Source organism: Oncorhynchus kisutch, linkage group LG4, assembly GCF_002021735.2.
Source record: "Oncorhynchus kisutch isolate 150728-3 linkage group LG4, Okis_V2, whole genome shotgun sequence".
In the NCBI taxonomy this organism is placed as follows: domain Eukaryota; kingdom Metazoa; phylum Chordata; class Actinopteri; order Salmoniformes; family Salmonidae; genus Oncorhynchus; species Oncorhynchus kisutch.
Window position 1 is genome coordinate 56,316,379 of NC_034177.2, and position 16,500 is coordinate 56,332,878.

General features: G+C 40.2%; 1 protein-coding gene across 1 annotated transcript in view; it reads left to right on the top strand.

Annotated features, from left to right (window-relative positions):
• The window catches only part of wdr11 (WD repeat domain 11), a 141,471-nt gene that overhangs the window by 118,925 nt on the left and 6,046 nt on the right, over positions 1–16,500 (top strand). The window contains exons 24-25 of the mRNA XM_020481331.2: positions 3,215–3,310; positions 16,115–16,280. Of these exons, the coding sequence (XP_020336920.2) occupies positions 3,215–3,310; positions 16,115–16,280 (262 nt within the window). The remainder of the gene's footprint in view (positions 1–3,214; positions 3,311–16,114; positions 16,281–16,500) is intronic.

Consider the following 16,500-nt stretch of genomic DNA (forward strand, 5'->3'; position numbering starts at 1 on the left):
CGATGGTGGGTTTGTGCCCATATGTGACGTTTTTGACGGTGATGTCTGGTGAGGACCTGCCTTATAACAGGCCTACAAGCCCTTAGTCCAGCCTCTCTCAGCCTATTGCGGACAGTCTGAGTACTGATGGAGGGATTGTACATTCCTGGTGTAACTCAAATCAAATCAAATTTATTTATATAGCCCTTCGTACATCAGCTGATATCTCAAAGTGCTGTACAGAAACCCAGCCTAAAACCCCAAACAGCAAGCAATGCAGGTGTAGAAGCACGGTGGCTAGGAAAAACTCCCTAGAAAGGCCAATACCTAGGAAGAAACCTAGAGAGGAACCAGGCTATGTGGGGTGGCCAGTCCTCTTCTGGCTGTGCCGGGTGGAGATTATAACAGAACATGGCCAAGATGTTCAAATGTTCATAAATGACCAGCATGGTCGAATAATAATAAGGCAGAACAGTTGAAACTGGAGCAGCAGCACAGTCAGGTGGAAGTTGAAACTGGAGCAGCAGCATGGCCAGGTGGACTGGGGACAGCAAGGAGTCATCATGTCAGGTAGTCCTGTGGCATGGTCCTAGGGCTCAGGTCCTCCGAGAGAGAGAAAGAAAGAGAGAAGGAGAGAATTAGAGAACGCACACTTAGATTCACACAGGACACCGAATAGGGCAGGAGAAGTACTCCAGATATAACAAACTGACCCCAGCCCCCCGACACATAAACTACTGCAGCATAAATACTGGAGGCTGAGACTCGGGCAGTTGTTGCCATCCTGTACCTGTCCCGCAGGTGTGATGTTCGGATGTACCGATCCTGTGCAGCTGTTGTTACACATGGTCTGCCACTGCGGAAACGATCAGCTGTCTGTCCCGTCTCCCTGTAGTCCTGTCTTCATAAGTTTTCATAACTGTGACCTTAATTGCCTACCGTCTGTAAGCTGTTAGTGTCTTAACGACGTTCCACAGGTGCATGTTCATTAATTGTTTATGATTCACAGTGTTTAAAACCTTTATAATGAAGATCTGTGAAGTCATTTGGATTTGACAAATTATCTTTGAAAGACTGAAAAAGGGACTTTTTTTAACGCGTTGAATGGCTTTGTTGGTGTATCTCTGTTGGGCCCAGGCCTTCGTGGGCCAGGTTCAGCTTGGTGATAAGGGTTCGACAGAGGCCTTGTTCTTTGAATGGCCTTCTCCTTCGTTCTCGGGTGTAAGTCTGATTGTCCACAATATGTCATATTGTCCTTCTTAGTTGTTTGGTTATTTGCACTCGTTCAGGAAGAGTGGTCTCCTGAGGACAGCTAATCAGCCGTGTCGATGATCCCAGATTGGTGATAAAAGCCGTGTAGACAAACAATGATTTGAAGAGAAGAACCGTATGGTCCTGCTGAAATTCATCACCTTAGATACAGTACTCAGTACTCAACTGTATCATTGATTGTTATGAGGTTCCTTTTTCTTCTTCAAACTCGTGTTGCATTTCGGGGTTGTGACTAATTGTAGACCTCAGCTGCAGCTTGTGGCCCTTCTATTCTGATATGTTAATTATTAACTAAAATGCTTTATACACTCGGGTAGAAAGGGGGTGTTAACGTCTTGCTGACACGCTCTCTGGGGTGTAGCTAGTTAAGAGACAAGGTATCACAATTTACTATGATCTCGTTAGAGAAATAAAATCAGAATCTTATCGTCACAAAAGATTCTCTTTATCCTGGATTTTTTCCACACAACGCAAAGCATGTAAACATGACATACACCGTATGAAAATTCTTCAAGTTACAATGTTTTCGTTATAACGTCTTCATGCAACTTTTAATGACATCCCAAAATAGACGTTAATTTTCCATATTCCATCTCTCATAAGTCCCAATATCCCAGTGTCCATGGTTTGATGTTGAAGTTCTTGGGCGGTAAAACTCTAATGTAACACAGAGACATTCCATTTGCCCAAATTAGGCCACAAAAGGAATCGTCTGCTGCCTATGGTTTACGAACGAGATGTCATAAAAAAAGACACATCCATCCCTCTCCCCCTCTACGGGAGAGAGAGAGCTCTGTAGAGCTGATCCACTGTAACCTGGTCCTTTGGATCATCACAGGAGAGTCATGGCAGGACTGTGGTCAGAACATGTTAAAACAGAACCCCCCCCTGAACGTAGACAATAAGCAAAGGTCAACTTCAAGTAACAAGACAATTTTCAATCTCTGTCAAAATTCAGTCTCTTAGTTCAGGCTCGCTTCAACAGGCTCAGCTCGCCTACACACTTTTGCTCTCTTCTTTAGCTTTAGCAGGTTAACTAAGATGGTGTAGCAGATGGGGAAGATGATGATGATGATGGCACCAAAACAGCCTCTCTTCCTCTGTCCATTTTCAACTGTTGCACCAACATGTTCTGAACACTACATTTACCTGCAGTGAGTGTGTTTAGCACTATCCCCTTAGTTGTCATAGAGAACTTTGGTATTTTATGTATTTTTATTTATCCTTTATTTAACTAGGTAATGTTTGGTCCACAGCACTTCTTCTGCCCAGTATCTTCTCCTCAGTCCTCTTATAATACTCTGATTAGCTCTTGTGTTTTGGAAAATCCATCGAGTCTATCCACTAGACAATATAATTCTAGATTTTATTACTTTTCTTCTTTGTTCTGAAAACACTTTCATGCATTTGTCTGAGTTTCATCAATTATCCTGCAGTGAACATTAAATGCAATCATTGTGATGGGTTGGTGCGGAATATAAATGTCTGATGGAGCTTGGCAGTGCAATAGAATAACGATTCTTGAATATTTAAACAAAATGTAATGACATGTTCTCTTTACGTAGTCTCTATCCCTTTACCTTCTTACTCTCCATCTCCTGTCTCTCATACTTTATCTTCTTCACCATCTCTACTCGTGTAATGATCTCATGAACAATCTCACCAGGCCAAGAAAATATATTATATTTCGGGTTGGTCGAGGTTGGTCGATAAATATGTAGATGACAATTGTGATTGCCACTCGTACCACGTGACTTGAGGATTGCGTTTGCTATGTTTTTTTTGTAACGTAATTGAACGTACCTTTACTATATATGTGTAACTTTAGTAACTGTTGATGGCTGCCATCTTGAAACAGGTCTCTCTTGTAAAATTGTAAAGATTTTTATTTCAATGATACAAATCTGGATAAGTAAAGGTTAAATAATAATCTCTAAATCTCGCTCTCTTTGTGTCGTAACAGAGGTTCCAGTTGGAGCGAGTCCATCTACAGGAGGTGAAGAGGTCCAGTTATGAACACACCAAGAAGTGTGCTGACCAGCTCCTCCTGCTGGGACAGGTCAGTACTACTGTCTTTACACTACTGTATGGGCTTCTGTAGAAGTTGTCATATGCACACACAAATACAATATACTGTATTCTTTCTTTCAGACTAAATCTCTATTTTGCACACAAACACTTGTACACACACACACACGCCTGAGCACACCTGCAGAAGAACATATACTGCAGTCTGTCTTTCATACACAAAATATTTACAACGCACACACTGTTCTTTTCTGCTCGCTCCCTCTTTCTCTCACCCCTTCTCTCCCAGCCCTGATGGACAGGGATGAGTGTTGTTGCTCTCTTTCCCTCCAACACCCCTGTCAGTGGAGGATGAAGACGCGCCAATAGGGCTGTTAAGGTGACCATATTACAGCCACACCAGCAGTTACCAGTTATGACCATTGTCAAATTCTACATGACCGCTGAGTTACGGTGACAAGGCTACTCCAAAACTGCGTTCTGTATGAATGCCACCACTCGTACCGTTGATGGTCATTAGTAGCCTACCAAACTTTCTAAAGTACCTCAAGTTGCTAATGGCCTCGTATTCGGGTTGCCCTATTGTCCCTCTAATCACTCTGACATCAATGCAAATATAATCAAAAATCAAATCAAACACTTCATGCCATTGGAACATTTTGGAATGTGAGGCTAATAATTAGCTGGTTGATAAGCTGAAACAGGTTAGTATCATCTGAGGTTGGAGCGAAAACCTTCAGGAGGGTTAGCGCTCAAGGAACAAGTTTGGAGACCCCTGGCATTGAGTTTCAGCAGAATAGCACATGTCGCGCAGTGAGAGCCAGCTCCTAAAATAGCTTGTTGATGCGTGGAATGAAATGTGTTCTTATAAGCCCAGTTATTGCGGAACATTTCTATACACTATATCAAATAATATGTGATTTGATTTGGAATTTATACAGTAATGTTGGGTATTATCAACAGTAAAAATACTTTTTTTTTACTGCAGCATACTGTAAATGATGGTACATTTTGTGGCTGGGGATAGAATTATTCCATTTCTAATGGTACTGTAATTCCACCCCACAGAATACAGTACCGTATCTTTGGAGTGCCAAAAACCTTTTGACCACTAGTGGGCGCATGGTATTGTTCTTTCTGTCGTATTAACATGTTTTGATGCATGCCTTGTAAGAGGCTATATTTATTGCACCTGTGAGAGAGAATAAAAAAATATCTACATTTTTTATTTAACTAGGCAAGTCAGTTAAGAACAAATTCTTATTTGGGTTAACTGCCTTGTTCAGGGGCAGATCAACAGACTTTTACCTTGGCAGCTTTGGGATTCGATCTGGCAACATTTCGGTTACTGGCCCAACGCTCTAACCACTAGGCTACCTGCTGCCCCAATTTGACTCCTTTGTACTTATACTGCCCCATAAAATGTACAGTGCCTTCAGAAAGTATTCATACCCATTGACTTATTTCACATTTTGTTGTGTCTTTGGCTATGCCGGATTAAGTGATATGACATGCTATTCTATGAAATCCTTTCTCTGTAATTAATATTACCTGATTGAGCTAATCATGTAAATGTAATTAACTAGAGTCGGGGCACCACAAAATAATATTTATAGAGCTGTTATCTTCTGAATAAACTCTTAAAGACCTAGTAATATTTTACATCAATAGAGGTCAATATTAATCGTCATCTTAATTCAGTCTCATCTGAAAGTTGTAAATTCTTGGGTATCTTCAGGAACCCTGGCTAACAAGTTGAATCAGCAATACAAAATTGGGTTTAATTATTTATTTACTAAATACCTAACTAATCACACAGAATTACATATACACAGAATGAATTAAACCCTAGATTACAAATTACGTCATAAATGAAAATGTCCCTAGCGGGCGGAACAGATATGACAGCTGGTAACACAAAAGAAAAGGGGCTAGGTTTGAATGAAAGAGCGGAAGACTGAGGGACAAAGGGAGAAGCTGTGCTATCGTAAATACAGTATCTTATGCATTCTAAATTACCGCCCATTTGGAAAAGGAAAATGCAATAAATATTTACTCTGAGCTGCGCTTCGGTAGGTCGGTGGTAGATGGAAGGCCGTGTTGCCAAACCGAGTCCTTTGTCCTTTGAAGAATGTCTCTGGTGGTCAATTGGATACGTTGAAGTAACGTCGTTGTGTTGTAGACGGGATACTCTTGTCTGTTCTTTCCTAGCCCGCGTTTGCAGCTGCTGTTGCTAACTCAACGGCTAGGAGGTATCAAGTTAATACCATTCGCAACCAAAGCTTACTCTGAGGTTGGCTTAGTAGTTGACATGTTAGTCCTTTTAACGCAGAGGCTGCAGACCTCACGTACTTGTAACAGGAGGTTACATTTTTGTCAAGGCTTTATATAGAAGGGTGTGTTTGAAAAGTTTTATAACCCATGACTCTTCATAGCGGCGGGCCACTGATTGATAAGAGCCCTAACCTTATGAAAACCCAAATCTCTCATTTGGAAGCTAAAATTAAAATCTCTACAGTGGAAAATCTCTTAACTCATAATTTTATATTCAAACATTTAAATTGAACAACAATTCCATGTGACTCCTATGTGCAGACTTTCCACTGTAGAGTTTATGTCATCCTATCATTGATGAGAATGTCCCAGATGACAACCGAACTGACATCATATTCATTAAGTACCACCACATATGTTCAATTGGTCGGATTACCAGAATATAGTTCATTTCCCCCCACCTTCTGATGTTCCCAGGATCTCTATGTTAACCAAAGGGTTTTCAAATTTCACATCAGTAGGGTAGAGTGAGGAAAAAGGGGGTAAGAGGTATTTATGACTGTCATAAACCTATCCCCGGGCCAACGTCATGACATGTTACAGCCTAAATTCAACATTTCTAAAATATTATTTATTTTTCTCACCCATTTACACATAATACACTATAATGACAAAGTGAAAACATGTATTTTATTTTCTTCTGAAAATGAAATGCAGAAATATTAATTCTGCATTTCAAACCCCCGAGTCAATACTTTGTAGAAGCACCTTTGGCATCAATTACAGCTGTGAGTCTTTCTGGGTAAGTCTCTAAGAGCTTTCTACACCTGGATTGTGCAACATGCTCCTTATTCTTTTCAATATTATTCAAGCTCTGTTATATTGGTTGTTGATTTGATTTGATCATCGCTAGACAGACATTTCCATAGATTATAAATTTAAGTCAAACTGTAACTCGGCCACTCAGGAACATTCCGTTTCTTCTTGGTAAGCAAGGGTTTGGCCTTGCATTTTTGTTTATTGTCCTGCTGAAAGGTGAATTAATCTCCCAGTGTATGGTGGAAAGCAGACTGAACCCTATTTTCTTCAAGGATTTTGCCTGTCCTTAGCTCCATTCCATTTATTTTGTATCCTTTATCCTCATCAGTCCATAACGATTACAAGCATACCCATAACATGATGCAGCCACCACTATGCTTGAAAATATAGAGAGTGGTAATCAGTAATGTGTTGCAATGGATTGGCCCCAAACATAACACTTTGTATTCAGAAGAAAATGTTTATTGCTTTGCCACATGTTTTGCGCTTTTTCTTTAGTGTCTTGTTGCGAACAGGATGTATAATATTTGTGTTCTGTACAGGCTTCCTTCTTTTCACTCTGTCAATTAGGTTAGTATTGTGAAGTAACAATAATGTTGTTGATCCATACTCTGTTTTCTCCCATCACAGCCATGAAACACTGTACCTGTTTAAAGGTCACCATTGGCCTCATGGTGAAATCCCCGAGCAGTTTCCTTCCTCTCCGGCAACTGATTTAGGAAGGACACCTGTATCTTTGTAGTGACTGGGTGTATTGATACACCATCCAAACTGTAATTAATAACTTTACCATGCTCAAAGGGATATTCAATTCAATCTTCTTCTTTCTTACACATCTACCAATAGGTGCCCTTCTTTGCAAGGCATTGGAAAACTTCCCTGGTCTTTGTGGTTGAATCTGTGTTTGAATTTCAGTGCTCGACTGAGGGACCTTATAGATAATTGTGAGTGTGGGGTACAGAGATGAGCTAGTCATTCAAAAATCCTGTTAACGTCCTAAAAATCCTCACGTCCTATTGCACACGTCCTATTGCACACCGACGTGAGTCCATGCAATTTATTTTGTGACTTGTTAAGCACATTTTTACTCCTGAACTTATTTTGATTTTCCATAACAAAGGGGCTGAATATTTACTGACTCAAGACATTTAAGCTTTACATTTTTTATGAATTTGTTAAAAAATATATAAAAAATCTTTACATTTTTTATGAATTTGTTAAAAAATATATAAAAAATCTTTACATTATATGGGGTGTTATTGTGTTTAGGCCAGTGACTAAACATCTCAATTTAATTCATGTTTAATTCAGGCTTTAACGCAACAAAATGTGGAACAAGTCAAGGGGTATGAATACTTTTCTGAAGTCACCGTATAGGGTGCAGATTGGAGTGGCAGCAAGTCGTTTTGCCATGTTCTTTTGGTCTGTAGTCACTGCCAGTTTTGGAAGCCTTTGTTAACTTTTTGGTGACTGAGGGGCAGTATTGAGTAGCTTGGATGAATAAGGTGCACAGAGTAAACTGCCTGCTACTCAGCCTTTAAAGCTTATATGCATATAATTAGTATATTCGGATAGAAAACACTCTGAAGTTTCTAAAACGGTTTGAATGATGTCTGTGAGTATAACATAACTCATATGGCAGGCGAAAACCTGAGAAAAATCCAACAAGGAAGTGGGAAATCTGAGGTTTGTAGGTTTTCAACTCGTAGCCTATCGAAGATACAGTGGGATATTGGTCATGTTGCACTTCCTAGGGCTTCCACTAGATGTCAACAGTCTTTAGAACCTTGTTTGATGCTTCTACTGTGAAGTGGAGGGGGGGATTGGGGATTGAGCCAGGTGTCTGGCAGATTGCCACGAGCTCATGATGCGCGGTCATGTGAAAGTTAGCTTGCGTTCCATTGCTCTTCTACAAACAAAGGAATTCGCCGGTTGGAACATTATTTAAGATTTATGATAACATCCTAAAGATTGATTATATACATCGTTTGACATGTTTCTACGACCTGTAATATAACTTTTTGGACTTTTCGTCCGACCTTTCGGCTGGACTTACCAAACGCCCTAACAAAAGGAGCTATTTGGACATAAATTATTAACTTTATCGAACAAATCAAACATTTATTGTGGAACTGGGATTCCTGGGAATGCATTCTGATGAAGAACATCAAAGGTAAGTGAATATTTATTATTTATTATTTTTTACTTCTGTTGACTGCACAATATGGCAGCTATCTTTTTGGCTTGTTTGGTCTCTGAGCGCCGTACTCAGATTATTGCATGGTGTGCTTTTTCCGTAAAGTTTTTTTTAAATCTGACACAGCAGATGCATTAAGGAGAAGTTTATCTAAAGTTCTATGTATAATAGTTGTCTTTTTTCAATATTTATTATGAGGATTTCTGTAAATTGATGTGGCTCTCTGCAAAATCACTGCATGTTTTGAAACTACTGAACATAACACGCCAATGTAAAATTAGGTTTTTGGATATAATTAAGCACTTTATCGAACAAAACATACATGTATTGTGTAACATGAAGTCCTATGAGTGTCATCTGATGAAGATCATCAAAGGTTAGTGATTCATTTTATCCATATTACTGCTTTTTGTGACTCCTCGCTGGCTGAAAAATGGCTGTGTTTTTCTGTGACTTGGTGGTGACCTAACATAATCGTTTGTGGTGCTTTCGCTGTAAAGTCTTTTTGAAATCAGACATTGTCTGGATTAACGAGAATTTTATCTTTAAAATTGTGTAAAATACTTGTATGCTTGAGGAATTTTATTTGAGATTATTTTGATTTTTTTTGCGCCCTGCACTTTCACTGGCTGTTGGCAGGGTGGGGACGCTACTATCCCAGAGAGGTTTTAAGGCCTCTAGAAATGCAAGTGAAATAAAACACCAACTATTTATTAATATGCTGTAATGTGTAAACACTTGCTTTTACCAATCCCTTGTAATTACAGTAAAATACTGTGAAATACAAACCTCTCCCCTCAAATAATTTAATTCATCCATTCATTCTGATTACGGTGGCATTTGTTTTTACAGTATAATACAGTTCATTTTACGGTATTGTACTGTGTACAGTATTTGAGCTGATACCATTTTTATATTAAGGTAGGTGTAGGCTTACTGTAATATGAAATACCGAATTTTACATGCCACTGAGCTGCCTGTAAGGGACTGTCAAATCCCAGATTTCTATTGCAAGGCTACTATATTTATTTCTCAACTGCTAATTTGGCACATTGCTTCGCAATACAACTGGAGTAGCCTACCTGGCTTTAATGAAAATGAATGAATCACAAACCCCAATCCATTCTCTATTTAAGTGCTAATGGGTGATTTTTTTTAAAATATATTTTATTTTATTTTACTTCCCCTGTTCTGACAGGTGCATGATTATGAGTCATTCTAAATTTTAAATCTTATCTAATTTCGAACGCATGCATTTTCCCCCTGACTTTTTTAAATGATCAATAGTCACATCATGCAGCCCATAGCGTACAGTGCCTTCAGAAAGTATGCACACCCCTTGACATTTTGTTGTGTTACAGCCTGAATCAAAAATGTATTAATTTGAGATGTTTTGTTGCTGGCTTACACACACACTACCCCATATTGTCAAAGTGGAATTATGTTTTTAGGAATTTGTACATTAATAAAAAATGTATAGCTGAATTTTTTTGCGTAAGTATTCAACCCCTTTTGTTATAGCAAGCCTAAATAAGTTCAGGAGTGAAAATGGGCTTCAGTCACGTAAATTGCATGGACTCACTCTATGTGCAATAATAAATAGGGTTTAACATTATTTTTGAATTACTGCCTTATCTCTGTACCCCACACATACAATTATCTGAAGGTTCCTCAGTCGACCAGTGAATTTCAAGCACATATTCAACCAAATGACCAGGGAGGTGTTTCCAATGCATCGCAACGAAGGGCACGTATTGGTAGATGATAAAAATGTATATCCCTTTGAGCACGGTGAAGTTATTAATTACATTATTAACCACTGTGCTTATTATTATTATTATTATTATTTGACCCTGCTGGTCATCTATGAACGTTTGAACATCTTGGCCATGTACTGTTATAATCTCAGCCCTGCACAGCCAGAAGAGGACCGGCCACCCCTCAGAGCCTGATTCCTCTCTAGTTTTTTTCCTAGGTTCCCCCCTTTCTAGGGAGTTTTTCCTAGCCACCGTGCTTCTACATCTGCATTGCTTGCTGTTTTGGGGTTTTAGGCTGGGTTTCTGTATAGCACTTTGTGACATCGGCTGATCTAAAGAGGGCATTATAAATACATTGTATTGATTGACTTTGGATGGTGTGTCAATACACCCAGTCACTACAAAGATGGTCATCCTTCCTAAGCTAAGTCAGTTGCCGGAGAGTAAGGAACCCGCTCAGGGATTTCATGAGGCCAATGGTGACTTTAACAGTTTAATGAGAAAATTGTAGATGGATCAACAACATTGTAGTTACTCCACAATACTACTCTAATTAACAGATTGAAAAGAAAGAAGCCTGTATAGAATACAAATATTCCAAAACATGCATCCTGTTTGCAACAATGAACTAAAGTAATACTTCAAAAAATGTTGCAAAGCAATTCACTTTTTGTCCTAAATACAAAGTGTTATGTTTGGGGCAAATCCAATACAACACATTACTGAGTACCACTCAATATTTTCAAGCATAGTGGTGGCTTCATCATGTTATGGGTACGCTTGTAATGGTTGTTGAATGGGGAGTTTTGTTAGGATAAAAAAAATAACAGAATGGAGCTAAGCACAGAGCAATCCTTTTTTTAAGAATAATGGGCAAATGTTGCACAATCCAGGTGTAGAAAGCTCTTAGAGACTTACCCAGAATAACTCACAGCTGTAATCACTGCCAACGGTGCTTCTACAAATGATTGACTTGGGACAGTGAGTAGTTATCTAAATTAGATATTTCTGTATTTCATTTTCAATAAATTTGCAAAAATGTAAGAACATGTTTTCACTTTGTCATTATGGGGTGTTGTCTGTAGATGGGTGAGAAAGAAAAATATATATATTTAATCTATACGCATACATCAGTAATAAAGTCCTCAATCAGCTTTCTGAATTGCTTTAGAGCAGGTTTTCTCAAACTAGTTCACTACACGCAATGTGTTTTTTCTTCACATTTTCAAACAATCCATTTATGTTTTCCAACGGGGCCATACATACTCAACTAGGAAAGTTGAGAAATAAATATAGTACTATAGAAAGCTGATGGGATCCTTCTCTTTTTAAGAGAGGCCATCAATATGTTTTCTCGCACAATTGCATAGCCTATAGAAATGTTGTGCAACATGACCCCATGGACTCTCATGAAGTGTTTGATTTGATTTTTGATGGCATTTGCATTGATGTCATAGTGATTAGAGGGACAATAGAGTGCTGAGTACCAGGCAGTTAGCAAATTTGGTTGGCTACTAATGACCATTAGCAGCATCAGAGCTTGGAGAAGCCAAATTACCGTGACTAAATGGTCATGTGGAATTTGACTGCCTTCATGACTCGTGACCACCGGTGTGGCAGTAATACGGTCACCACAACAGCCCAAATCTACACACAATACCCCATAATGACAACGCAAAAACCTTTTTTATTTCTTTGCAAATGTATTTAAAACCTAAATATCACATTTACATCAATATTCAGATTCTTTACTCAGTACTTTGTTGAAGCACTTTTTGCAGCAATTACAGCCTTGAGTATGACGCTACAAGCTTGGCACACCTGTATTTGGAGTTTCTCCCATTTTTCTCATGCTCTGTCAGGTTGGATGTGGATGATGTTAAGCCAGGTTCAAGTCCAGGTTCTGGCTGGGCCACTCAAGGACATTCAAAGAGTTGTCCTGAAGCAACTCCTGCGTTGTCTTGGCTTTGTGCTTAGGGTTGCTGTCCTGTTGGAAGGGGAACCTTCACCCCAGTCTGAGAACCTGCTCCAGAGCGCTCAGGACTTCATCAAGGATCTGTCTGTACTTTGTCTCGTTCATCTTTTCCTCAATCCTGACTAGTCTCCCAGTCCATGTCACTGACAATCATACCCACAGCATGATGCTGCCACCTCCATGCTTCACCGTATTGATGGTGCAATGTTTCCTCCAGACGTGACACTTGGCATTCAGGCCGAAGGGTTCAATCTTCGTTTCATCAGACCAGATAATCTTGTTTCTCATGGTCTGAGAGTCTTTAGGTGCCTTTTAGCAAACTCCAAGTGGGCTGTCATATCGAGGGAATGATGAACAGAGCGAAGTACAGAGAGATCCTTGATGAAAACCTGCTCCAGAGCGCTCAGGACCTCAAACTGGGGTGAAGGTTCACCTTCCAACAGGACAATGACCCTAAACACACAACCAAGACAACACGGGAGTGGCTTCGGGACAAGTCTCTAAATGTCATTGAATGGCCCAGCCAGAGCCCGGAATAGAACCCAATTGAACATCTCTGGAGAGACCTGAAATCAGCTGTGCAGCGACGCTCCCCATCCAACCTGACAGAGTTTGAGAGGATCAGAACATGTGTGTTAAGCTTGTAGCATCATACCTAAGAATACTCAATTCTAATAATCACTGCCAAATGTACTAAAACAAAGTACTGAGTAAGGAGTCTGAATACTTATGTAAATGTTTCAGTTTATATATATATATATATATACATACACACACACACACACACACACACACACATCTCTCAGCAAAAAAAGAGCCGTCCTCTCACAGCAAACTTAACGTGTAGATATTTGTATGAACATAAGATTCAACAACTGAGACATAAACTGAACAAGTTCCACAGACATGTGACTAACAAATTTAATAATGTGTCCCTGAACAAAGAGGGGAGTCAAAATCAAAAGTAACGGTCAGTATACGGTGTGGCCACCAGCTGCATGAAGTACTGCAGTGCATCTCCTCCTCATGGACTGCACCAGATTTGCCAGTTCTTGCTGTGAGATGTTACCCCACTCTTCCACCAAGGCACCTGCAAGTTCCCAGACATTTCTGGGGGGAATGGCCCTAGCCCACACTCTCCGATCCAACAGGTCCCAAACATGCTCAATTGGATTGAGACCCGGGCTCTTCGCTGGCCATGGGAGAACACTGACATTCCTGTCTTGCAGGAGATCACACTGCACAGAACGAGCAGTATGGCCAGCATTGTCATGCTGGAGGGTCATGTCAGGATGAGCCTGCAAGAAGGGTACCACATGAGGGAGGAGGATGTCTCCCCTGTAACGCACAGCTTTGAGATTGCCTGCAATGACAACAAGCTCAGTCAGATGATGCTGTGACACACCGCCCCAGAGAATGACGGATCCTGCACCTCCAAAGTACAGGCCTCGCTGTAACGCTCATTCCTTCCACGATAAAAGTGAATCTGACCATCACCCCTGGTGAGACAAAACCGTGACTCGTCAGTGAAGAGCACATTTGGCCAGTCCTGTCTGGTCCAGCGCTGGTGGGTTTGTACCTGTCCCGCAGGTGTGATGTTCGGATGCTGTGCAGGCGTTGTTCCACGTGGTCTGCCACTGTGGGGACGATCAGCTGTCCGTCCTGTCTCCCTGTAGCACTGTCTTAGGCGTCTCACAGTACGGACATTGCAATTTATTGCCCTGGCCACATCTACAGTCCTCATGCCTCCTTGCAGCATGCCTATGGCACATTCAGGCAGATGAGCAGGGACACTGGACATCTTTCTTTTGGTGTTTTTCTGAGTCAGTAGAAAGGCCTCTTTAGTGTCCTAAGTTTTCATAACAATGACGTTAATTGCCTACCGTCTTTAAGTTGTTAGTGTCTTAACTTCTTACGGATTAAATCCCGTTAACAGGATTGATTTGACAACAGCCAGTGAAAGTGCAGGGCGCCAAATTCAAACAACAGAAATCTCATAATTAAAATTCCTCAAACATACAAGTATTGTTCACCATTTTAAAGATACATTTGTTGTTAATCCCACCACAATTTCCGGTTTCAAAAAGGCTTTACGAAGAAAGCATACCATGCGATTATGTTAGGTCAGCGCCTTGTCACAGTAGAACAGCCATTTTCCAGCCAAAGAGAGGAGTCACAAAAAGCAGAAATGGAGAGAAAATGAATCACTAACCTTTGATGATCTTCATCAGATGGCACTCCTAGGACTTCATGTTACACAATACATGTATGTTTTGTTCGATAAAGTTCATATTTATATCCAAAAATCTTATTTTACATTGGCGCGTTATGTTCAGTAATGTTTTGCCTCCAAAACATCCAGTGATTTTGCAGAGAGCCACATCAATTTACAGGAATACTCATCATAAACGTTGATGAAAGATACATGTGTTATGCATAGAGTTAAAGATAAACTTCTCCTTAATGCAACCGCTGTGTCAGATTTCAAAAAAGCTTTATGGCAAAAGCACACCATGCGATAATCTGAGTACAGCGCTCAGCCACCATACAGATACCCTGCCAGACCACTGGTTCAAACAGCTCTTATTTGCTCCCCTATCATAGTAGAAGCCTGAAACAACGTTCTAAAGACTGTTGACATCTGGTGGAAGCCTTTTGCAATCAGACCAAAATGCAATCAGACCAAAATGTACACTTTATATTGGATAGGCAATTGAAAAACTGCAAACCTCAGATTTCCCACTTCCTGGTTGGATTTTTCTTAGGTTTTCGCCTGCTATATGAGTTCTGTTATACTCACGGACATCATTCAAACAGTTTTAGAAACTTCAGTGTGTGTTCTATCCATATCTACCCAATAATATGCATATCTTAGCTTCTGGGCCTGAGTAGCAGGCAGTTTACTCTGGGTACGCTTTTCATCCGAACGTGAAAATAGCGCCCCCAGCCATAAGAAGTTAACGACCGTTCCACAGGTGCATGTTCATTAATTGTTTATGGTTCATTGAACAAGCATGGGAAACAGTGTTTAAAGCCTTTACAATGAAGATCTGTGAAGTTAATTGGATTTTTACTTGTCTTCGAAAGACAGGGTCCTGAAAAGGGACGTTTCTTTTTTTATATACATTTTATATACATTTGCTACAATTTCTAAAAACCTGTTTTTGCTATGTCATTATGGGCTATTGTCTGGAGATTTACGAGAGAAACACAATTGAATCCATTTTTGAATAAGGCTGTAACTTAACAAAATGTGGAAAAAAGTCGAGGGGTCTGAATATTGTCCAAATGCATTTTATGCTTGGAAGTCTGGAGATCCTAAATGTTTATGTTAACTACTGGTCCATAGTGTATGGCCACCATTCTTTACCTGATTAAAGGTATAAATAATGACTGTTTTTTTCCCCTCTCCTCTCATTCACTCTCTGCAACCTATTTTCTTTGTTCTTTATTTGGATCCCCATTAGCTGACTCCTTGGCCCTAGCGACCGCTAGTCTCCCTGGAGTCCACAAAAGAAAGACATTACAAACATAACAGAGATGGCCCAAAAACATGTGCAAAACACTGTCAATTTTGCAGTTGTCACAATGGACAATGGTAGGCATCACAGACATTGAATAAAGAACAGTGAGACGAGAGAACTCAAAGAAACACAATACTTCTGACACAAACCCTCTTTCAACTTCCCTGTCTCTCTCTCATGGTCTTTATCCCCAATTAAGAAATGAAAAGAGTTGTAAGCGGTGGGAGGCAGTGCCTTTTTAAAATAACAATCTTCTAACATTTTTCTTCTCCTGTCTTCTCTCCCTCAGACGGACCGAGCGGTGCAGTTGCTGTTGGAGACTAGTGCTGACAACCCCAGTTACTACTGTGACTCACTGAAGGCGTGTCTGGTGACCACCATCACCTCCTCAGGGCCCTCCCAGAGCACCATCAAACTAGTGGCCACCAACATGATCGCCAACGGCAAACTGGCAGGTAACTGGAAGCCATATAATTAAATATAACTCTAGTGTATGGAAGGTATATGACATCTGCCACTCTAGTATTTTATTTCTAAGCTGCCCTCCCAGAGCACCATCAAACTGGTGGTCACAATCATAATCGCCAAAGGCAATCTGGCATGTACTGGTGGCCATAAAGCTAAATAGAACACTAGTTCCATTAAGTTTGATGATGTCAGTCACTCTAGTATTAT